Genomic DNA, 24,288 nt, shown 5'->3' on the forward strand with positions numbered 1-24,288 from the left:
TTCTGGGGATTTCTGATTAGGATATATGCCTGTGTCTTGGAATGGGTTATGCAAAGCCAGTTGGAATATTTAGGGGCTGAGTGTGTGTTTTGGCTTAAATGTCTGCATTCTGTATCAGTTGAACCAGAGAGCTAGACCTATCTATTGATTAATATCTATTGACTGATATATAGAACTAATGAGCTAAATTATGAAATGTAATTATGTCAGTGATACTATGCAATCCTACATAACTTAGATGCTACAAGTTATTGCAAGGACTTGAACCAAAACTTGAAACCAGGGAAGATAAATTAGTATTGTTATGTCTATTCTAAAATTAAATACATTATGAAATTACCCAGGTAGATTCTTTTTTCCTTTTTTTAATTTAAAATTTTTAAAAAATTAACATATAATGTATTATTTGTTTCAGAGGTACAGATCTGTGAACCCAGGTAGATTTTTAAACATTTGTAATTTTCTTAGTCACATATTTCTGAGACAGTTCAATCTATAGGTTTTGAAGAGAGACATTTAAGATATCTTTACATTGAAAACATTATAGTATAAATTCTTTGTACTTTAACATAGATATGAAAAAATCAGTGTTTTGTCATCCCTATGTTAAATTTTGTCCAAAGCAATTAAATCATTTAGGTGCTATGTAAATAAAAAGGGATCTTAGTCCAAATGTCTATTTGCTAGAAGATTTTGTGACAGAAAAGTCAGATAAGTAGGCACTATTGCTATTTAGAAATTGATATTCCTGTAGCCTCAAAAATCAGAGGTTGAGAATCACATTTGCACCATTTCACACTAACTGGGATGGCTATAATTGAAAAAAAAGAAGGAAAATAATGAGAGTGGGTAAGGGTGTGGAGAAAGTGGAAATTGCACATGCTGATGGTAATGTAACATAGTACAACTGCTGTGGAAAAGTGTGGCTGGTTCCTCAAAAATTCGGACATAAAATTGTCATATGACTCAGTAATTCAAAATAATTGAAAACAAGGACTCAAACACATGCTTGTGTATCAGGGTTCACAGTAGCATTATTCACAATAGCAGAAGGTAGAAACAATCCAAAAATCCCTTAACAGAAGAATGGACAAACAAAACACACCATGGAATAAACATACAATGGACTATTATTTAACCATAAAGAATAAAGTTCTGGTGTGGGTTACAACATGGCTGAACCTTGAAAACATCATGTTAAGTGAAGTAGGCCAGACACAAAAAAAGAAATGTATGCATCCACTTACATGGAATATCTAGAATAGCAAATTCAGAGACTGAAAGTAGATTGGAAGTTATGAGGGGTTGTGGGGAGGGGGAAATGAGGAGTTATTAGTTAATCGCTGCAATGAACTAATCTCTTTAGGGTAATAAAAATTTTTGGAAATGGTTGTGGCTGCAAAACACTGTGAATGTAGTTAATGCCACTGAAATGTACATTTTACAGTGGTGAAAATGGCAAATTTTATGTTATATATATTTTACCACAATAAAAACAGAGTAAGAAATTATATTTGCAACATCACCTATTGCTTGCTTTCTTACAACCCTTTTCATAGTCATAGATCTAGCCACGGTGCAGCCTAGATGTCTCTCTAATACAGGGATTATATTCTATAAAAGCAGAGGGTATATCTCTGGTGGTGTAATTGATTAAGTGTCCATTGTTTCCTCTGGGATCCAAAATTTAAATGTAGGCTTCTGAATTTAGGTTTTGTGTCCTTTCTGCCAAAAATTCCTCACTGAATGTTGACTCAAACAGAGCAAGAATGGACTTCTTGAAAACATTTTTGAAGTTCTCCCCAGTAAAGAGATAGAGTGTAGGAGAAAAGAGAGCATTGAAAGAAATGGTTATCACTGTAAGTAGATGAGTCACCTGTAAAAGTACTGATTGATGCTCAGTGAGAAGTAAGCCCTGGTGTACATGGTAGGGCATCCAGCACACAAAGAAAGAGAGAATGGCAGTCACCATGACTTTGAACGGCTTATTAGATTTAAACAGGCTCCTCTCTTTCATCTTGTTGGCTACTCTTTTGTAACAAAGGGTGATGATAAAAAAAGGCAGAAGGAAGCCCAGCAAGAAGCGGCTGATGAAACAGGCTACATGAATCCTTTTCCCTAATGTCTGCATCTTATTGCTTTCCCCGTTAGGAGATGCAGCGTAGTTATTTTGGCAGGTCACTCTTCCTTTATGGTCATCCTTTGTCTCTCTGAAAACCAAATAGGGCATGGCGAGGGCAGTGGCGGACAGCCAGATTCCCAGGACGATGCCGGTAGCCCAGCGTGGGGTTCGGTGAAGCTGTGACCACACTGGGTGAAGAGTGAGAAGGTAACGGTCAATGCTGATGGCCGAGAGGAAGAAAATAGAGGCGAACATCCCTGCCGACAAAGTGGCATTGAAGATCTTGCACATGGCAGTTCCAAAGCTCCAGTGATTGTCCTGAAGATAGGTGGTGGCTATAAATGGTAGAATCAATGTTGAAATAAAATAGGAGAGAATGAGATGAAAAAATAAGAGCGTATTGACAGTCTTTTTCATCTTGAATTTTAGCACCCACAGGCAGAGACCATTGGTGATGGTACCAATTATAACTGACGTGCACAGCAGAAAGGCAATGATCACATTCGAGGCAGGAACTGGAAAGTGAGTGCTGTTTCTTACTAAAGTAGAGACACTGAGCAAATCAGTAAAGTTGACCAGATCCATCATTACCTATAGAGAGAGAAACAGAAAACAACCACGAAAAAGAAGCAAAATTAAAAAAAGGTTAAATATAGAAATATAAACAATAATCTTTGCATAGTAAGGGCCAAAATGACACGATTTTTAAAAAGGCAAACATTGGGGGCCCTGGCTTAGTTGGTGGAACATGTGACTTTTGAATTCAGGATCTTGAGTTCAAGAACCACATTGGGTGTGGATCCTCCTTTAAAAAAAAATTATAAAATGACAAACATAATATTTCTACAATGATACAAATCAGATATTTTCCTGAGATTTATATTTTTATTTTGTATGAAGAATTAAGATCAGATTAATTTGAACATCCAAAATGGAAACACTACAGATGAAATTAATATGAAAGAGAAATAAAGTTTGGGATATTTTGACTTGAAATAATGAGCTCAGGTAGCCAAACATCTTCTATTTAGAAATGAACCAAGGGGGACACCTGGGTGGCTCAGTTGGTTAAGCAGCTGCCTTCGGTTCAGGTCATGATTCCAGCGTCCTGGGATCGAGTCCCACATCGGGCTCCTTGCTCCACGGGGAGCCTGCTTCTCCCTCTGACTCTGCCTTCCACTCTGTCTGCCTGTGCTCGCTTTCGCTCGCTCTCTCTCTGACAAATAAATAAATAAAATCTTTAAAAAAAAAAAAAAAAAAAAGAAATGAACCAAGCCTGACCGTCCTTCATAGTCATTACTTCTTAAATAAGGCAATGTAGGATCAGTTTTGCCTGACTAAGTCTTGGTCAGGGCAAATGTTGCTAATGAAATTGAGTAACAAAATTATCAACTGCTCCAAATCAGTAATCATTCAGAGCTATAATTAGTTTTCTCCCATAAGCTAATTATTATATGTAGTAAATGCTAGTATTTTAATAGTCAGCATGTGATAAGAACCGATATTCATTTGGGAGCCCTGGGCTAGAGCACCATAAGAGGGTGACAAGTTGGGGCGTCTAGGTGGCTCGGTCAGTTAAGAATCTGACTCTTGATTTTGGCTCAGGTCATGATCTCAGGGTTCTGAGATCAAGCCCCACCTTGGGCTCTACTCTGGGCGTGGAGAGGCTGCTTAAGATTCTCTCTCTCCCTCTGCCCCGTCCCCCCAAAAAAGATTGTAAAGTGCCTTGAAAATCACCAGTCAAAGAGGAGCATGTGCTGTTGAGTATAGTGGTAGTTCTTACTTGGGGAAGGAAAAGAGGGAGAGAGGTCAAGGGATTGATATTTATCTAATACTTTTTATATGCCAAGAGCTTTATAAAAGAGTCATTTATTTTTTTTTTTCCTCATAAAGACAAATATTTAAACAGAAGAGAAAGTGAGGATTACAGGGGTTAAATTTCTTAACTCTGAGCTCCTTTCACTTTCTAAAACCCAACATTTCCCACTGTCCCTCCATTTTTATGGCAGCTGAGCAACCCCACCAGTGTTTTATGTGACTTCTTTGAAAACTAGTAATTCATGTGTAGCATTTTGATAATGCTCCATGAATCAGAGTATTTGATGATCCAAGCTAGCCCATTTCTTGGAAAATGATTCCTATAGTATTGAAAATATGAACCTGAGAATGTTTTGGAAAATAGCTATTATATATAACAGTCATATCAACAAATTGGTTTTTGATAAATTGCTTTAATGGAAATTGCTAATTTTTTTTTCACTAAGCAAAGACAGCTTAGTATATGGAGAGAAGAAATAAAAGAATTACTATTAAAACCTCAATTATTTTAAGTTAATTCTGCCTTCTAAAGAAGTTGCAAAATTTTTCTCCAAAGTAGAAAAATGGTCCTCTTGGGGCACCTGGGTGGACAGTGGGTTAAAGCCTCTGCCTTTGGCTCAGGTCCTGATCCCGGGGTCCTGGGATCGATCCCCACATTGGGTTCTCTGCTCAGCAGGGAGCCTGCTTCCTTCTCTCTCTGCCTGCTTCTCTGACTACTTGTGATTTCTGTCTGTAAAATGAGTGAATAAAATCTTTTTAAAAAAAGAAAAAAGAAAAATTGTCCTTTTTAGGAAAATACCTTAGTAGTCTGCTTTGAATAAAAAGTGAAGTTTAAGCACATGGAATGGGTGGCAATGGTGAGTGGAAGAGTGGAACCTGTGAAAGAGGTTGTGTGAAGGCCCTGGGGCCATGAGTAGAGGGAGGAGGGATTTGGTCTTCAGAGAGTGAGGTACAGGAAAAACCCTGCAGGAAGTTAGGAGGTTTGAGGAGGAGAAGAATTCAGTGAGATATTCTGAGAAGCAGAAATGGCGCAGAGGATTTAAAATGAGGAATTGTCTAATATTCAGTTTTAATCCATTTGCTATGCTTTGACATGGTGTAATGTCCCTTCTTTTTAATCACAACTGTCTTGTATCGGTGGTTGCCTTGGGGAATCGAAGGAAAAGAGCTTGTGTTCCTGATTTGGGATGCAATGGGTTAGAGAGAACAGACCAGCAGCAGGAGGTGAGATGTGAATGAAATGAAGAATATGGTGGAAACCGGAGAGACATTGGAATATGAGTAGAGAAGGAGAAACAAAATCACATGGAGAATTTCTGATGCTGTGTGTGGATAGCTTTTGTGTGTGTGTCTGTGCATGTGTGTCTGTGTCTGTGTCTGTGTGAGGTGTCTTTGGTTTATCTCTATTTATGGTGTATTTGTCTGCATGTATGTGGATATATAGTCTTGTGTGTGTCTCTGTGATGTGTGTTTGAATCTGTGGGGTGTGCATGGAGGGGGATGTGTGTGTGTGTGTTTGTGTGTGTGTATCTGTGTGTGGCCTCTGTGTGTATGGTGTACAATGCCTGTAGTCTGTGTGTATTTATCTGTGTAGTGTGTGTTTATGTGGTGTTTGTAGGTCTGCAGTGTGTGTGTGTGTGTGTGTGCACACGCACATGTGGTCTTTTGGTGTATGTGCATATAAAACACTGGATATCTGAATTACAGGGAAGTGTTTTGTTTTGTTTTGCTTTGTTTTTAAACAGTTGTGTGGCTGAGCTATAGAAAGGCATCTGAAAGTAATGTGGGGCTTGAACAAAAGCAACATGGATAGTGGTTCTGAATAGAATATAAAGTTTCCTAGGAGTTTTGATTAATTGCACAATAACCAGGAGATTTCTTCATTCTTAAAGAGCTTTTAACATGGTCTTAAAGTGCTTGAGTATAAATTACTGGAGCAGAACCTGGGCTCTGGAGTCCCATAGACCTGGGTTTCCATTCTCTCTCTACCACCTACCAGTTCTGTGGACTCTTAACTCTGAGCCCCTTTCACTTTCTAAAACCCAATGAGTGTTTATGAGGATGGAATGACACAGTGTATATGAAACACTTAGCTTGGTTCATGGCACACATTAAACACTCAATCACTTTTTACCTATTATTTTGCTCAACTTGTTATTTGAAGGCTAGCAAGTACTTCATTTTGCCCTTTTAATACTGCAGGCACTGCAGTCCCCTCCTCCTCAAAATCTCCCTACTGAATCTCAGAAGACCAGCAATAACTTCTGAAAAAAATCTAAACGTTCATCTATTGGGGCAGAAGTTCTCAGATTTGGAGTTATTTTGAGGCCTTGCTACAGTGATACCTTTGGCACAGAGTCTTTCAGGTAGACCCCTCTCCCACTCCTTGGGAACACTGTGCTTCTGTGGGGTAGGCAGAAGAACCTTGGGCAGCTGATGTGTGTTAATTTAGAAACTTCATTGTAATGTAGTAGTATAGTGGTATGTTCTCTTCTTCCTTTTTTTTTTTTTTTAATATTTTATTTACTTACTTGACATTGAGAGAGCACAAGCAGGGAGAGAGGCAGGCAGAGGGAGAGGGAGAAGCAGACTCCCCACTGAGCAAGGGGGAATAGGATCAGCAAGAAGAAAGGCAGACAAAATGAAGTCAAAGTGTCACTGATTTTTGTTTCTGTCCCAATGCGGGACTCGATCCCACAACCATGGGATCATGACCTGAGCCGAAGGTAGACAATGGACTGCCTGAGCCACCCAGAAGCCCCTGTTCTTTCCCAGCTTTTCTACTAAAGCTCTAAAAACTTGCCCAAGAATTAAACAAATTCATTGAATGTTCTCCCAAACAGTGTGTTCGTTATTAACAATGACCTATCCCATTTAACGCAATAGCATTTAATTAAAAAAACAAAGCACTGGCCTTCCTCCAAATGATACTTTTCCTTTATACTGCTCAAATCTGAAGATTTCTGATACATGTTGGAGGTTGCAGGGTCTGTATTTCTTGTTGAGTTTGTTGCTATGGTAGGTACAGGCTCCCCCTCACTGCCCACCACAGGGACTAGAAAACTGTACACTCATTTCCCCGAATTTCCTTCCAGCAAGCGATTCACTTTTAAGCATTAAGGGTTTCATGTGATTCAGCGAATCATAAGGCAATGCCACCTGTGCAGTTTTTGGGGTCGGAAAGCTGATGTGGAGTAAGCCTAGAGGGTTTATTCAGATGATAGCATGAGGATAAAGCCTGCTGGCCCAGGGAATCTTACCTTTATAACTGCATATCAGGTGGTCTTATGTGGGCCAGAGTGACTCTAGGACAGTAGTCTTCTCTCCAGGGATAGAAACAAAAATCAGTGACACTTTGACTTCATTTCGTCTGCCTTTCTTCTTGCTGATCCTATTCCCCAACTTTGAGCCTATTATTTAAATATTCTGTGAGGTCTTCTGGCTCTTTCCCAGTTCCTTTTTCTGTGAAATGTGTCTTAAGAGGGAGGTAGAGAAAAGACTACTTCTTCAAATCATTTCTCCATTTTAAGCAGAGATTTTAAAAATTCCATAAAGAGTCATTTCATGTAAGGTTGATAAGCTTGTTTAAGGTGTTAAGACACTGATGAGAAATGACCTCCTCATATGTGGTTGCCCCTCCAAGCACCCCCTTGGACTTGAGTGTGGTCATTAGCATATGGAGCATGGTGCTGGGTGCGTAGGGAAGTGGTAAATATCTAGCATGGAAAAAAAAAAAAAGTGAGTCTGGAAACGAGTTACCTAATTCCGCTGGAGTGAAATGGTCAGGAAGAGAAACAACCACTGAGTTTCACATTAAAATGGAATGTGTGAAGACAAGGCAAAGATTAATATTATTTAGTTGAGAAAGATGCAGACTTTTATCTCTTGTTTGGATCTGTACAATTGTTGAGAATGGTTGGAAAGAACACAGAGTTGGGTACTGTATCATGGAAATCTCATTATAAGGAAATCCTGCAGCACAGGTAATATATTTATAAACCGAGTCCTGCATTTCCTGTTTTCGTCTCCCCTGTCCATCTTGACATTTTTTAGGATTAGCTTCTCTGCTGACCTCAGTGTCTTGATTTCTTTCCTGCTCAGTTTCCTTTTGATCTCTGCACTGCCAATAGAGAAAAAGACATCAAAACCTCTGTGTGGCTTCAGTGTTGAAGCTCAGGAATCGGTCATCTAGTTGGTGTTAGAATTTTAAAGCTTTCATGGCTACTGTAACCTTATTAGAAATAGGCTTAAATTTTAGTTCTTAATTCATTTGGGACTATGACCTTCATCCTGGGAATGGATCTTCTGTGCTTCAGGATAAGTTTTCAAACTTGCTACTGCATTTTAAGAGTGAGTTTTGCTCAGTTTTCATGCCCTTTGGGTTAGTTCACATATCTGGAAATGACCTCAGATATTATTTGGTTCAAAACAGCTAATTTTGAATATTAGGACTTTGAGATGCAGAGTTAAGTGATTCACAGTTTTTTAAATTTAGTTTTTATTTATTTATTTGAGAGAGAGAGCATGAGAGAGCACAAGCAGGAGAAGCAACAAAGGGAGAGAGAGAAGCAGCTCTCACCATGAGCAGGGAGCTGGATGCAGGGTTCAATTGCTGGACTCTGGGATCATGACCTGAGCCAAAGGCAGACACTTAACTGACTGAGCCACCCAGGCACCCCAACAGTAGTTTTCACCAACACAATAACAAGGGCTCCTTCTGCTGCCCTATGCTGTTTTATTAATAAAAAAGATTGGAGGGGATGTGGGCTAAGTTTCTCCTCCTCTCTCACTCTGTATTTTCAAATTTTATAATTAGTAAAATTCATAAATAACAAATATATTAGGGACTAGTGTTTAACACCTCCCCCCCAAATGCACAGGAGCTAGTACTACCATTAGATAGCCTAAAATTGAACTCTTCTGTAACTGTCCTCAGAAATACTCTAATTAGTGAGCATTTTCTTCAAATAGGTAGTTAAACCAGTGACATTAACTTTGTTGGGAAATATGTAGACTGTGTTTGAGGAAGTCTCTTCTGTGGCTTTAGTGATGTGGCTTCATTCATTTCACTTTTCATATTTCAAATTAAGTCAAGTGATTTCAAGGAAAGAAGTCATGGAAGTGGAAACTGTTTTATGTTGTTTTGATATAAACACAGTATGAAATATGTAGAAAAGCAGAAGCAAATGATGTTGCAAAATTAAATGCTCAAAGGTCTAGGAACTCATATTTACATATAGTTTTTAGAGCTGGAAGAGGCCACAAAATTAATTTAATCTAATTCCTGTTTCTATAGGTGAAGAGAGTAAGACTCATAAAGATATTTGAGAGCTTCTTTCCATTATTATTTAATAAATAACGGGGCAGAAATAATATACACTAAAAATACTGATGCACTACATCGATTGCACAAGACAATATAGGATATGAAAAAAAAACCTAGATATAAATTTCAACTCTATTACTTACATATGTATAACTTCTCTGAATCTCTTTTCTCATTTGTAAGTGGAACGAAAGAAAGAAAACACCTCTTCTGAAGTATTATTTTGAGGAATAAATGAGATATTATAGATAAGGGCTTAGCATAGTTCCTGGCACATGGTAAGTATGAAATAAATGATAGCTATTATTAACATGTAAGTTGTAAGAAGCCCTGTGGGCTGGAGAAAATCTCTGAGCAGTATAATTCAAGAAACATTTATTGAGTATCTAACGCATGCCACAATGTTTGAGACTGGGGAAACAAAATAAATAATTCAAAATAATTGTCTTTAGTGTTTATAGTTATTAAAGAAAATGGTTCTCCAACTCACTAGCTTAGGAAGGTTGAGGAGAGTATATACTAGATCTGGCAATCAGTATGGTTAAAGGTCTAGCAAAAGAGAGTAATGCTTTGTTATTTTGGCCTGGTTTTGCATTTTTCAAGATTACTTCCCAGCACCTTCTATGTCCCAGCATAGTTGGAATAACAAGGCTGGTATTAGCCCAGCAGTTTCCGTTCTGGCTGATGTCAAAATCACTTGGAGGTCTTTAAAAAAATGCAAAGTATCCCTGAGACTTAATTCATTTATCTAGTATTTATCAAATGCTTACTGTATTTGAAGGACTATTCTTGCCTTTGGGGATATAGAATAAATGAGAAGAGCTTTGTTCCCATGGGCCTTACATTCTAGTGCGGAGAAATGGACAAGATCCAGTTGATAAAGAAGTATATTACCTAGCACTACAGTATTATGCAGGGTATAAAACATGGAGATGTGATGAGTAACCAGTTGGCTATCTAGACGGTGCAGTTGGGAGAAACTTTCAGTAGATGGCATTTGATGGGATTGGCATGACACGAAGGAGCCAATTGTTTAGTGATTAAGAGGGAAAGCAGGGTGGGGGGGGGAGGTGAAATAAGTGAAAGAGATTAAGAGGTAAAAACTTCCAGTTATAAAATAAATAAGTCATGGAGATGAAAAGTGTAGCATATGGAATATAGTTAATAATATTGTAAAGGTTTATGGTGACAGATGGTGACAACAATTATGGTGAACATTGAGAAATGTATAGAATTCTTGAATTGCTGTATGACACCTGAATCTAGGATAACACTGTATGTCAACAACACTTCAATAATTAAAAAAAAAATTAGAGGGACGCCTGGGTGGCTCAGTTGGTTAAGCAGCTGCCTTTGGCTCAGGTCATGATCCCAGCGTCCTGGGATCGAGTCCCACATCGGGCTCCTTGCTCCGCAGGGAGCCTGCTTCTCCCTCTGACTCTGCCTTCCACTCTGTCTGCCTGTGCTCGCTCTCACTCTCTCTCTCTTACAAATAAATAAATAAAATCTTAAAAAAAAATTAGAAAAGTAATATTTTTCATTTTATCCTTCATGTTCTCTAATGTCCTTTTAAATGGATAACTTTTCTTTGTGATTACAAAGATTTAGACCACCAGTTTATCATTAAAGTTATAAAAGACCATTTCCTCAGAATACTGTTTTATTATAGACCTAAGTATTTTGGACTCTGTATTAAAACATGAATTCTTTTATTATTTAAATGGGCAGACATATGTCATTACATAAGGTAACCCTATCCTATTTTATTCTCATTTTATACAAACACAACACCATTTGTTTAAGAAAAGTTATTTTTGGGGTGCCTGGGTGGCTCAGTGGGTTAAAGCCTCTGCCTTCGGCTCAGGTCATGATCCTAGGGTCCTGGGATCAAGCCCCGCATCGGGCTCTCTGCTCAGTGGGGAGCCTGCTTCCTCCTCTATCTCTGCCTGCCTCTCTGCTTACTTGTGATCTATCTGTCAAATAAATAAATAAAATATAAAAAAAAAGAAAAAAAAGTTATTTTTAATAGATTACTACTGGGGTTGTTTGCTTCTCTGTTAGAGAGATGCATACTGCATTTTCATTTTTTGTACCTATTGGCTTTTCAGTGATGGTGATGGTGCTTTCAATGGTTTGCTTTTTTAAAAAATTAATTCTGGGTTTCAAATATTGAACCATGAAAAAGCATTAAAAATTACCATTCTAAAGAATACAAAAACACTAATTCAAAGAGATTCATACACCCTGATATTTATAGCAGCATTATTTACAATAGACAAGATATGGAAGCGGCTTAAGTGTCCATTGATTGTTGAATGGAAAAAGTAGTATATGGTGGAATGGAATATTATTTAGCCACAAAAAGGAATGAAACCTTGCCATTTGCAATGATGTGGTTGGAGCTAGAGTGTATAATGTTAGACAAAATAAGTCAGTCAGAGAAATATAATTATTACATAATTTCACCTTATATGTAACATTTAAGAAATAAATGAGCAAAGGGAAAAGAGAGAGAAAGAGACAAACCAAGAAATGGACTCTTAACTATAGAGAACAAACTGATGGTTACCAGAGGAGTTGGGTGGGGGATGGGTGAAACAGGTGATGGGGATTAAAGAGTACACTTATGATGAACACTGGGTGATGTATGGTATTGTTGAATCATTATACTGTATACAATATAACACTGTATGTTAACTGAATTTTTTTTTAAAAAAACCTAAATAAATTACCTTTCCAAACCAAAAAAGAAAAAAAAAGAGGAAGAGCATTATTACCCTGGACCTAACTTACATCTTGCTCCTTGTCATTTCTCTGTTGGCCCCTTTCTACTTCTTATCCGCTCGCTCTCTCTCTCTCTCTCTCTCTCGTGTTTTTTTTTTTTTTTTTAAGATTTTCTTTATTTATTTGTCTGAGTGAGCACAGGCAGATAGAATGGCAGGCAGAGGCAGAGGGAGAAGCTGGCTCCCCACTGAGCAAGGAGCCCGATGTGGGACTCCATCCTAGGACACAGGGATCATGACCTGAGCCGAAGGTAGCAGCTGAATCAACTGAGCCACCCAGATGTCCCCACTCTTTCTCTCTTAATTGGATCTCTCCATTTATTGGAATCTTGGCTCATGGCTTTTTAACTTTCTATGGTTTATAGCTTGTATTCTCCTCCTCGGCAGGGTCCTTTTTATGACAGCATTCCTGGAAACGAGAATTGAGCTTTATTCAGGAGACTTCCGGGTTCTGCTCCCAGCCTTGTTAGATACCATTCACCTCGTCAGGCTCCAGATCCTCTCCATGTTGGACTGCATTCCTGGAACTTGAGGTAGGATGTAGCTGGAGAAGAAGCTGAAAGTGAGGTTGGGAAGTTGGCCCAGATATTGATTATGAAAGGACCTGAATTCAGGTTCAATCTTGGGGAAGAAACATTTGGGGTTTGAAGCACAAGTGGAGAGGGAGGTTTTCTACAAAAGAGTGAAAGAGTTAAGATGTTGGGTAGATTTGTAACCCTGCAAATTCAGCCCCAGCATAATCTGCTGAAAGTGAACAGAGGAAGGATGTTGGGAAGTGATGAAGGTTTAGAATTTCCTATGAACGTAATGAGATATATAAAAAATAATGAGTGGTGTTAAGGGTCTGTTTGAGGTTGGGGACCACTCATTTGTGGATTTAGCCTCCTGGGAAGAAATTACCTCATTGTGTGCATTTTAAATTCTGAGCAGTAATTTATTGCTGTTACATTTACTTCCAGCCTGGGTACAGAAGCTGAGGCAGATTGTCAAAATATTCAGGGCTTATGGTTTCCTCAAGATAGGGCCAGTGGTTTCTGAGCTGACACCACCAGCGGTGGAGGCCAGCGGAATTAACAGTGTCGATAAGAGAGCAGTGGAAGTGATGTTGCCAGGGGGTTGGTAGAACAGGGAGTGTGCAAAGCCATGATCAGTTTGATAGTTGGGAAGAAAGGATTGAAGAATTGAGGGCTGGTGCTGACAGAGTAGTAGTGTTTGTATGAAGATAGAAGGTTATGGCCAGAGTGTGAAATACTGGAACTTTCCATTTCCAAGGTATAGTAGTTCTGTGTGATGGTAATGTGGCAAAACTCAGGTAGTAAAGCTCAGTGGTATTGACATCCAGAAACTTTAAACTAAGGTATGGATGGTCTTTCTCCTAAGAGTGGTGGGAAGTCAAAAGGTTTTTGGTAAGTAGCGATATGGTCACAGTGGCAGTTTAAAAAGATAACCTGGCTTTTGAGATGCAGAATGGATTGGTTAGAGGTGAGAGTGAAAGTAGGAAGACCAATTCACTTAGTTTGGGTTCTGAAACAGGATTCTAGGGCAAGTAGTTTATTCACAAAACAATTCCAGGAAACCTGGGTAAAGGGAGGCGAAGAGAGATAGGGAAGCGCAGAGCAAATAAAAAGTGAATTATTAAACAAGATATAGCTGTGGGTATCCTAACATACAAGTCCACTGTAGAACTCTTGTAAATGGTATAGAACACATAATGCTGGATTACCTCATCCGAGGACAAAGGGCTGTGGTATTTATATACCAACTCCTGTTAGTTACCGGTTGAGGATTCCTCTTGGGGAATGCTAATTTCTTGGTACTTTCTCTGCCACACATATAGGAACAGAGTGGGATCCTGTGGCCAGAGAAAGCTTTGGGGGAAAAAAAGTAGAAAGTAGATTTTGGCAGAAGGAAGTCTGACAGGGGGTTCAATCTCATGACCCTGGGGTCATGACCTGAGCTGAAGAGTTAGACACTTAAGCGACTGAGCCTCCCAGGCAACCCGCCCTTTTTTTCAAGACAAAAATTATTAATGAAATAGTTTATAGTCTTGTTTTGTGCTAAGTCTTTAAAATCTGATGAGTATTTTACAGTTCATGCACACCTTAATTTGAACTGGCCACATTTCTGACACTTAATTGTTGCTATATTGGACAGTACAAGTCTAGGGTATGGGTTATTTAAGAAATGCGTTCTTTTTTTTTTTCTTCAAAGATTTTGTCAGAGAGAGATAGAGGGTGAGAGAGAACACAGAAGCAACAGGAGCTGCAGGCAGAGGGAGAAGCAGGTTCCCCACTGAGCAGGGAGCCCAGTGCGGGGTTTCATCCCAGGACCCCAAGATCATGACCTGAGCCTAAGGTAGGCACTTAACTGACTGAGCCATCCAGGCTCCCTGGATAAATATTTCTTATAGTTTGCCAGTTGAACAGGAAGTCCCCTTTAAGTTTTTGACATCAGAATCAGCCTTTTTATAGCTCATGGTCCTTTCATGTCTCTTAGGCCCTCTCTTCCTTTTCTTATTTCAAAACCCACAATTATCAGCAGGTAATATAAGGCTGGAATTCAGAGCTCATTGTCATATGAATCATATTCATGCTCCTTTTCTTTCTCCATCTTCATGATGGGAATGGGAAATTGCTATTGCCAGGTCAGTGAAATAACTTAGGACAATATAAAATGGTCCTTGAATGAGATTGTGACCTAATTATCAGAGGGCCAGAGATACTGAGATGAATAGGATGAAATATTTCAATATATTTACACGTATACAATTGGATCCTTTAGGATACTTTTATGACAGCCATGGTCAATGTGGTTCACTTATGTTTTTCTCCCAATTTGTTCATATAGGCAGTATAAAAATGAAGGCAACTCAGGCCTAGAGTGGCTTAATTGACATTAGGAGTCATAATGGCTATAACTAATTTGGAGATGATAAGTTTACTAGTTATAAAAATCTCATTTTCATGAGCTCTTTAGGAAATGTGTAGTATATTTCCTTATTTTATACATGAAAAATTCCCCTCATAAGCCTGGGCCACCTTGTAAATGGTGTTCAAAGCAGTAAACTAACAAAGTATGAAAAAAGCTTTGGATCTTTGGCTTCAGGTACACGTGGATCAAATCCTGGCTTTATTATTACTATTTTTTTTAATAAGATATGGCCTCAGTTCTATTACTTAGGTTCTCTAAGTTTCAGATGTTCCCAATATATCTTAAAGAGTTTTTTTAAAAAGTGTATAACTCACTAGTTATCACTTGTTGCTGTGATGTATACACCTAAGTATGTGGGCATATTTCTATAAAAATGAGACCATATTGTGCATCTTGTTTGGTAATTTTTCCCATTTTATAATATGTTATAGGGGCGCCTGGGTGGCTCAGTGGGTTAAGCCTCTGCCTTCAGCTCAGGTCATGATCTCAGGGTTCTGGGATTGAGCCCCACATTGGGCTCTCTGCTCAGGGGGAGCCTGCTTCCCCCTCTCTCTCTCTGTCTGCCTCTCTGCCTATTTGTGATTTCTCTCTCTTTCTGTGTCAAATAAATAAATAAAATCTTAAAAAAATAATATGTTATAAATGTTTGCCGTATCAGTAAACAGTATGCTAATCATTATACATCTATATCATCATACAGCGGTCCATCCCAAATTACTTTGAGGATTAAATGTGATAAAATACATGAATATAACTTATATAGTAATTTAAGAACAACTACAGATTATACATGTTACTGAAATTTGGATTTCATCCAGTCAGCCTGGTGGTTGACCTTTGCTAGCTGGCTGCCATCCTACAGGTGGTCTCCAGCCACCTTAAAGCAAAAGCTCCATAAAAATTGCTTCCCACATCAGAACCAGGATTCATGTGTTTCAGACATCACGTAGGCACCACAATGAAGATGGCTCAGAGACCTGCATAGAAGATGTTTGTATGTCTGAAGGTAAATAATAGAATAATATTTTTTGGATTTTTCTTTAAAGAAATTTTTCTTTAAAGAAAAAATGTACTATAACTAGTTCAAGACATGGAAAGCCAGCAGACTTCCAGAGGTTTTCTCAGGCATCGTTCATCAGAGCAGGAAGTTAATTTTCATTTCTGTGAAGTCCTTTATTTCCATCACCCTGGAAGTGTTTTTTCCCTTCCTTATGGAACAAAGCTCAGTTAATGACCTTCCCACTTCAGCAAGATTATCAGAACATGAAGAACACTCCAGATTTCTGTTTGAAAATATGTGTTCCTCCTACTATATTTCTAGTTTTAAAATACCTTCTTTAACATTCCAAGAATTATTTTTGTAAATGATCTTGGCTGCAGTTCAAAACACTGTATGTAGCATTTGCTCGCCTATTTCCTAGTCCTCCTCTGAGTACCATTTTATAGAAGCACTCTCAGATGGTCTGGGTTGGAGACAGATCCTGAGGCCTGAGCTCCATGATGTTTCTTTCCTAAGTCATATGGGGCTGGGTCTAAGAGAGGAACTTTGAGGTCTATTGTTAGCCATTCCTCCTTTTAACTCCGTCTCATGAGGAGGATACTCTGAGCTAGGAGTGCTGGTGAAAATAGAGCCTGAGGGAAAGAAGGGCTGCATATTTGGCATTTGATGGTACTGCCCCAGTGGCTTCTCAACTAAGCCAGTTGATATCTCAATTCCTCAACAGAGGTAATTGTAAATACCGAAACAGAGAATCTGTCATATGGTCAACTAATATTTATGGAAGCCTCCCTATTTGTCAAGGACCATGCTGACACTGTATCGAGAAGTAAACAAGATGGGAGTAGTTGGGTTCTTGTGGACCTTCTGAATTAGAGGGGAAAAAAGGAGATATGAGGCAAATAATAACAACTGTGTTTAGGGAAATTGCCCTAGACCAGATTCAAGGAGATTTCCCTGAGGAAGTGACCTTTGAACTGAGACTTGAAATTAAGCGGGTAATGGGAGTGGGGGACTGGCACTTCTAGCAAAGGAAACACCTGTGAGAGGTTCCAGGTATGTATGAGAACTAAGGCTAGAGGGCAGAGAGCTAAGGAGAGGGATAAGGTGGGAGATATCCACAGGGCCAAATCATATAGGGCTTTATAGGCCCTGCATATTACACCCATTTTATTTTAAAGGTAAGAGGAAGAGGGAAGACACCATATGTATTAGTTTGCTAGGGCTTCCAAAGCAAAATGCTACAGACTGGGTGGCTCAAACAACAGAAATTTATTTTCTCACAGCCCTGGAGGCTGGAAGTCCAAGATCAAGGTGTTGGCAGAATGAGTTTCTCTGAGGCCTCTCTCTTTAGTTTGCCGATGGCTGCTCTTTTGCTGCCTCTTCATATGGTATTTTCCAGTGTGTGTATGCCCTGGGGTCTCTTTGTGTGTAGAAGTTTCCTCTTCCCGTAAGAATACTACTCAGATTGGTTTGGGGCTCACCATACTGCCGCATTTTAACTGAATTGCCTCCTTAAAGGTCTTATTCCTCAAAGCAGTCACATTCTGAGGAATTGGGGATTGGGGCTTCAACATGTGAATTTCGGGGGACATAATTCAGCCCATAATACTATTAATATGCTTGTAGTGTGGAAAATAGGTTGGACAGGGGCAGTACGGAGACACATAGGAGATTACCGAGAAGACTGATAGCGGCTTGGCCAGGGTGTATGCTGTGAAGATAGACCTGCGTCAGCATCAGCAGGTCTGAGAAGCACTCTGTTGGAGGAATGATGGGATCTGAGGGTCAGAGAGTGGGAGGAGGCAGAAATGATCCCGACATTTCTGGCTTTTGCATCTGACTAGATGATGATGCACTTTATTTAGATAAAGGACAGAGTGGAAATGGAAGAGTGGTTTGTGGGGAAGATGATGGGTTTGGTTCTGCTCATGTTGAATTTGACATACTTGTCATTCACCAAGTGGATATGAAGAGTAGTTTGTTTACTGGAAGAGAAATGGACCTTTGTAACAGATAGAGCAGATTATTATATATACCAACATCCATAATAGACAAAATTGCTCTTACCTGGCTCTCATTTTGTTTTCTGTGGAAAACACTGTAACCTTTTTCAAAAAGGTACTCTTGACATCCTTAGAAATTTGTTCTCGGGACGCCTGGGTGGCTCAGTTGGTTGAGCAGCTGCCTTCGGCTCAGGTCATGATCCCAGCGTCCTGGGATCGAGTCCCACGTCGGGCTCCTTGCTTGGCAGGGAGCCTGCTTCTCCCTCTGCCTCTGCCTGCTATTCTGTCTGCCTGTGCTCTCTCTCCACCCCCCCCCCCGATCTGATAAATAAATAAAATCTTAAAAAAAAAAAAAAGAAATTTGTTCTCAAAATTTGCTAGATTAGGGTTCTTATTAATCAATATTGTAGAATATTTCTTTAACCATCTTTCTTAGCTTTATTTGTGATTTAACGTACCTAAAGAAATTGCCTAATGTTTATACCTTCTTTTTTTATTTTATACCTCCTTTTTTCATTTCCTTCCCACATGCCAGAGCTTAGTGAAGGATGAAATCTTACATTAAAAATGAAGTCCTTGAAACTCTTTTTAAAAAAGATTTTATTCATTTGAGAAAAAGCATGCACCACAAAAGAAGAGGGAGGAGCAGACTCACTGCTGAGCAGGAAGCCCAACTTGGGACTTGATCCCAGGACCCCGGAATCATGACCTGAGCTGAAGGCAGAGGCTGAATCGACCGAGCCACCCAGGAGTCCCCAGAGTCCTTAAAACTCTGATGTGGATGGTAGAACAGAGAGATTTTTTGTGGCAGCATTAAAGTCCCAAGCAGTACAGCTTGGTGGGGGACTTGGAGGCCCCTCAGTGGAAGCAAGGGTGTTTAGTGGTAGCTGGGGAGCAGAAAGGCAGTGTTAACAGGTAGCATGGGCTTTGGTACCAGGGTCACAGATAGTGGTATCCTTGAAATGAAGGGTGAACTTTGGGGCAGCTGGAGGCAGGCTGGAGCTAAATCAGCGGTTGGGGAAGAGCCGGGTCAGTGCTGGTAAAAGAATTTTGTTCCGTGCCCTTCCTCACACCACTTCAAGGGCCAAGGGGGAGATACAACCTTGCTAAAAGGCAGCTGTAAGGAATTAGGGTGACCAACCTGCCTGGTTTGTCCAAGCTAGAGGGATTTCTGAGGTGAGGGACTTTTGGTTTTAAAACTAGGAATGTCCTGGGAAGACTTCTAGGAAGATGGCTACCCAGTGAAGAGATTGGAATAGACCTAAAATCCTTGGTCCTTAAGTGGTCTTAGAAGGAAAAATTTTAGTGTACAGCAAAGAAAGCTGCATGATTCACTCATCACAACCTTCTTAGTAAAAGGACTGCTACAATTTGCTTTATGTTTTAATAAATCAAATAATTCATGTTTTTAAAAAATTTGAGATCATTAGGTTGACCTAATCCTAGTTTGTCTGGGATGATTCCAGTTTATGTCTGTTGTCTCATGTTATTAATAGTGTCCTTTTCAGTCTCAAAGTGTCCTGATTTGAATGACAAATTATATAGTCATTCTATCTTTAATAAAATGGTCTTTCTAATTGGTTAAGAGTACTGTTTTGTGAATCTTGGCAAAGCAGGCCAATTTTTATGTCATTATGTTTGACAGTGTTCCTTTTAAGATGATTTACTATCTATTACTCCTAATAAATTAAATTTTAAAAATTAAGGTTTTCTATTCAGAAGTACTTGACCATAGTTCCACCTCTGAAATCAGAATTTATTATACACTTATATATTCTCTCTTCATCTCATTCACATTCTACCATCTCGTCATTTTACAAAAGCATCATGAATTTTAAAATTTATTTTTATTTATTTATTTATTTATTTTTAAAGATTTTATTTATTTGACAGAGAGAGATCACAAGTAGGCAGAGAGGCAGGCAGAGAGAGAGAGAGAGGAGGAAGCAGTCTCCCTGCTGAGCAGAGAGCCCAATGCGGGACTCGATCCCAGGACTCTGAGATCATGACCTGAGTCGAAGGCAGCAGCTTAACCCACTGAGCCACCCAGGCGCCCCTTAAATTTATTTCTAATTAAACAATTTTTCATAACATTTTATAAACAAGAAATCAGAATTTGAAATGGAGAAGATACGAGTGCAAATTAAGCAAGGGAAGAGGGGGAAGGATTATTTTATTAAGGAAAAAAATTAAAATAATCTGTGATGTGCTTATTGCTTGGATATATTAGATAACTTTGTTGAAAGTCACATTTTATGAATAGAAAATTAATTATACAGAATGTCTAAAAATAATTACTGTGAAATAGAAATATTTTATTATTCAAAGAATATAGAGAGTATCTGTGGATCTAAAGAAATTGTATCTCAAATAAACCTCTTTTCGGATTATGAGACAGATTTGAAGACATTTCACATTTGTTTACAACAAAACTGAACGTCCATTTTCATCTTTTACCCACATCTAAGATCACTCTTGTTTGCGTTTCCATGTCAATGAATGTTATTGACCACTAGAGGGAGAAACAAGAAAAGCTTTGAAGATTTTGACAAATTGAGAGATTAGTTACAAGCCAGTGGTAAAATGTATTAATTGTAGTGAATAAGGATTCAAGGAAGGCATTAACAGATACTGTTGGTTGTTGGAGATCTGTCAGTTCTAAGGGATTCTATAGAAATAATGTAACAGAAAGATGATGTGGCTTCTTTAAAGCACGAGGAAGAACATATTCTGTGGTTCCAGTTATGTTATAGTTTTGTTCAATGTGTACCTTAATCCAAAAAGTAAGTGCCATAAATAAACACATTTTAGGATGAATGATAAGAGGATTAGCTGCTTCAGGCTTCACAGGTGGGGATAGTGGCAGTAAAGGAAAAATACTATTATAATCAAAATGATTTCCCTGTATTTTACATTAAGTGAATTTGACAATTAATACTTAAAATTATAGTTAGATATGTAGAACATAGTTGTCATAAAGTGTGGAAAATCTAATCAACTAAAGGTGTTGTTATCTCAAATTATTCAGTACATGAATTTATCAAGAGATAATTTCTTAAATTCTTCATTAGAAAATATCTTTGAATTATTTGTTATCTAAGAAATTACTGACTCCTTAGTTATATGGAAAAGATATAAAATCTACTAATTTAACCAATATATGTTGAATATCTACTCAATGTAAAATACTCGGGAGATTCAAGACTGACTTGGACATGATCTCTTTTCTCAAGAAATCTATAGTGTGAAAAATCTATCCATAAAAATCTGTAAAACAAGGTATACGCAGGACATGCCAAGAGAGAAGCAGAGTCAGCATATGAGTATTGGGAAGGAAGAGTTACTCCTAGTTTGATGTGTCTGTGGAGGGTAGTCAGACAGGAGGAATCAGAGAAAGCTTTCTTTTTAAAAAATTTTTTTATTATTTTTTTAATAAACATATAATGTATTATTAGCCCCAGGGGTACAGGTCTGTGAATCACCAGGTTTACACACTTCACAGCACTCGCCATAGCACATACCTTCCCCAATGTCCATAACCCCACCCAGTTTGTTTTGTGAGATTAAGAGTCTCTTATGGTTTGTCTCCCTCCTGATCCCATCTTATTTCATTTATTCTTTTCCTACCCCTGAAACCCCCACATTGCATCTCATCTTCCTCATATAAGGGAGATCATATGATAATTGTCAGAGAAAACTTTCTAAAAGATGGGGTATTTGAGCAAGGCCTGAAAATATTTAGGATTTATAAATGTGGCAATTACCGGAAAAACATTCTAGGTACATGGAACAGCATGAGCAAAGGCATGGAGTTAAAGTCCATGCAAATGCATGGAGCAAATGCAAAATTTTTTTTTTTAAAGATTTTATTTATTTATTTGACAGAGAGAGATCACAAGTAGGCAGAGAGGCAGGCAGAGAGAGAGAGAGAGAGAGAGAGGGAAGCAGGCTCCCTGCTGAGCAGAGAGCCCGATGTGGGACTCGATCTCAGGACCCTGAGATCATGACGTGAGCCGAAGGCAGCGGCTTAACCCACTGAGCCACCCAGGCACCCCAACAAATGCAAAATTTTTAAGCACACTAAAACAGAGTAAAGGACAGATAATCTAAAAAGAGATAAATTCATTCTATCGTGAAATATTCTTGGTTTGAATGATAACTGTGATGGTTAATTTTATGTGTCAACTTGATTAGGCCATGGGGTGGCCAGATATTTGGTCAAAAATTCTGGATATTTCTGGGAGGTGTTTTTGGAGGAGGTTTAACTGATTTAACAGTTAAATCTGTAGACTGTGTAAAGTAGATTGCTCTCCATAATTTGGGTGGGTCTCATCCCATCAGTTGAAGGCATGGTTGACCCTACCTCAACTGAGAGTTCTCTCTCTCTCTCTTTCTTTCTTTCTTTCTTTACAGAGAGATCACAAGTAGGCAGAGAGGCAGGCAGAGAGGTTGGGGGAATCAGGGTCCTTGCTGAGCAGAGAGCCTGATGTGGGGCTCGATCCCAGGACCCTGAGATCATGACCTGAGCTGAAGGCAGAGGCTTAACCCACTGAGCCACTCAAGCGCTCCTCAACTGAGAGTTCTGACTGATGACTTTTGGTTTTGAACTGGGACATCAGCTCTGCAAACTTTGGATTTACCAGCCTTTATAACATGAGCCAATTCCTTATTTTTAAAGTTGTATTTATTTGAGAGAGAGAAAGAGGGAGAGAGTGCACAAGAGAGTGCACAAGGGAGGAGGGGCAGAGAGAGGGGGAGAAACAGATTCCCCACTTAGCAGGTAGTCCAAAGTGGGGTTTGATCCCAGGATCCTGAGATCATGACCTAAGCCAAAGGCAGACACTTAACCAACTGAGCCACTCACACGTCCCGCCGATTCCTTATAATAAATCTCTTTTTCTTTTTTCTTCTTTTTTAAGATTTTCATTTATTTATTTGACAGAAGGAGAGAGAGCGAGCACAAGCAGGGGGAGTGGCAGGCAGAGGGAGAGGAAGAAGCATGCTTCCTGCCAAGCAGAGAGGCCAAGTTGGGGCTCAATCCCAGGACCCTGGGATCATGACCTGAGCAGAAGGTAGGTGCTTAATCAACTGAGCCACTCAGGTGCCCCAAGTCATATAATATTAAGTACGGATAGTTAAAAAAATATAGTGATTTCCCTTTTGGAAGCTAACCAAATTTACTTTAATATATTACTTTGTAAGAATGCTTCTTTAGCTATTACACTAGCGTTCTGGCATTTATGGGTTGTTCCCCCAAACTCTCAATTATTGATAATAAGACTTAAAAGTGCACTCATGATTTAAGCTTTAGATTAAGGCATAAAAGGAAAGCAATTTTTTTTTCTTCAAGTAGCCTAGAGGATTTTTTGGTAAGCTATAAATATTTTATTCCTTTTTAAATGTACTAAATATTCATTCAGTTGGTGTCTATGGCAGTGATTTCACATATTTTTATGGTCCACATGGGATCTTACGATTCTAGACAGCAAGGGCAGTGGCTGCAGATTCTCTAATCCTTTCTTCCCAGGCTTTGACATAAGCGTAGCTCTAGGATATTGCATGAGGCAAAGGGGTGAGACAATAAGTCATCATCATGTGTAGCTTTGCTCACATAATCCCACCAAACTGAATATATTAGTTATCTATTCAAGTATAATTAAGATACAGTGTTATATTAACTTTAGGTGTACAGTATAATGATTTAGCAATTCTATGCGTTACTCAGTGCTCATCACAAGTACCCCTAATTCCTTTCACCTATATTACCCATCCATTTGAATTTAAATACCCGTCAAAAGAGGGGCAATCAAGACATAAAAATAAGTGACACACTGGTGATACCATGGACTCAATATATTGAATCAGCTTGATCTCCTCTTCTTCCAGAGAAAGGGCTGGTGATAATTGATGGAGTCTTTTCTGTGCCCTTTGAATCTGCTGCTGTGTCTAGTTGCTCTAGACCAGCTACCATCTGTTATGCTATTTGGGCTGAGAAAGAACTTTTAAAAAGTCTTTCAGAGTACTTAAAAAATAATGGGTAAAAATATCTGAGACATAGTGATCTGACCATCAATATTAATTATATCAGGACTTGCATTGGAAAGGCTTATTCAGGGAAGTTTGCAAACTTGCCATTTAGGCCGCTGTATTTTATCCAGAGCCCATAGCAATGACATTTAACTTCCAGCAGATATCCGGGGTCCTAGTTAGGGCTACATGCAGCTTGAAGCACCCTGATAGCCATGTGATCTTATGCTTTTATACCTTTTTATGTTTTGTCTCTCTTGCCTAGAATTCTGTATTTT

The 24,288-nt window shown here is 38.9% G+C and overlaps 2 protein-coding genes across 3 annotated transcripts in view; one reads left to right on the forward strand and one right to left on the reverse strand.

The window, feature by feature from the left end:
• Positions 1 to 349: 349 nt before the first annotated feature.
• Positions 350 to 7,471, reverse strand: GPR33 (G protein-coupled receptor 33). Its single transcript, XM_059181850.1, has 2 exons — positions 7,201 to 7,471; positions 350 to 2,713 (listed from the first exon to the last, which is right to left on the reverse strand). The coding sequence occupies exon 2, from the start codon at positions 2,708 to 2,710 to the stop codon at positions 1,688 to 1,690; it is 1,023 nt and encodes a 340-aa protein (XP_059037833.1). The 5' UTR covers positions 2,711 to 2,713; positions 7,201 to 7,471; the 3' UTR covers positions 350 to 1,687.
• Positions 7,472 to 7,764: 293 nt separating this feature from the next.
• NUBPL (NUBP iron-sulfur cluster assembly factor, mitochondrial) overlaps positions 7,765 to 24,288 on the forward strand; it is a 251,719-nt gene continuing 235,195 nt past the window's right edge. For both annotated transcript variants that reach the window (XM_059181857.1, XM_059181860.1), the window contains exons 1-2: positions 7,765 to 7,923; positions 22,926 to 23,055. The gene's annotated coding sequence lies outside the window, so the exon portion shown is untranslated. The remainder of the gene's footprint in view (positions 7,924 to 22,925; positions 23,056 to 24,288) is intronic.

This window comes from Mustela lutreola, chromosome 7 (assembly GCF_030435805.1).
Source record: "Mustela lutreola isolate mMusLut2 chromosome 7, mMusLut2.pri, whole genome shotgun sequence".
Classification (NCBI taxonomy): domain Eukaryota; kingdom Metazoa; phylum Chordata; class Mammalia; order Carnivora; family Mustelidae; genus Mustela; species Mustela lutreola.

Coding starts and splice junctions, on each gene's coding strand:
- GPR33 (XM_059181850.1), bottom strand. CDS start 2,710: ATGATGGATCTGGTCAACTTTACTGATTTGCTCAGTGTCTCTACTTTA.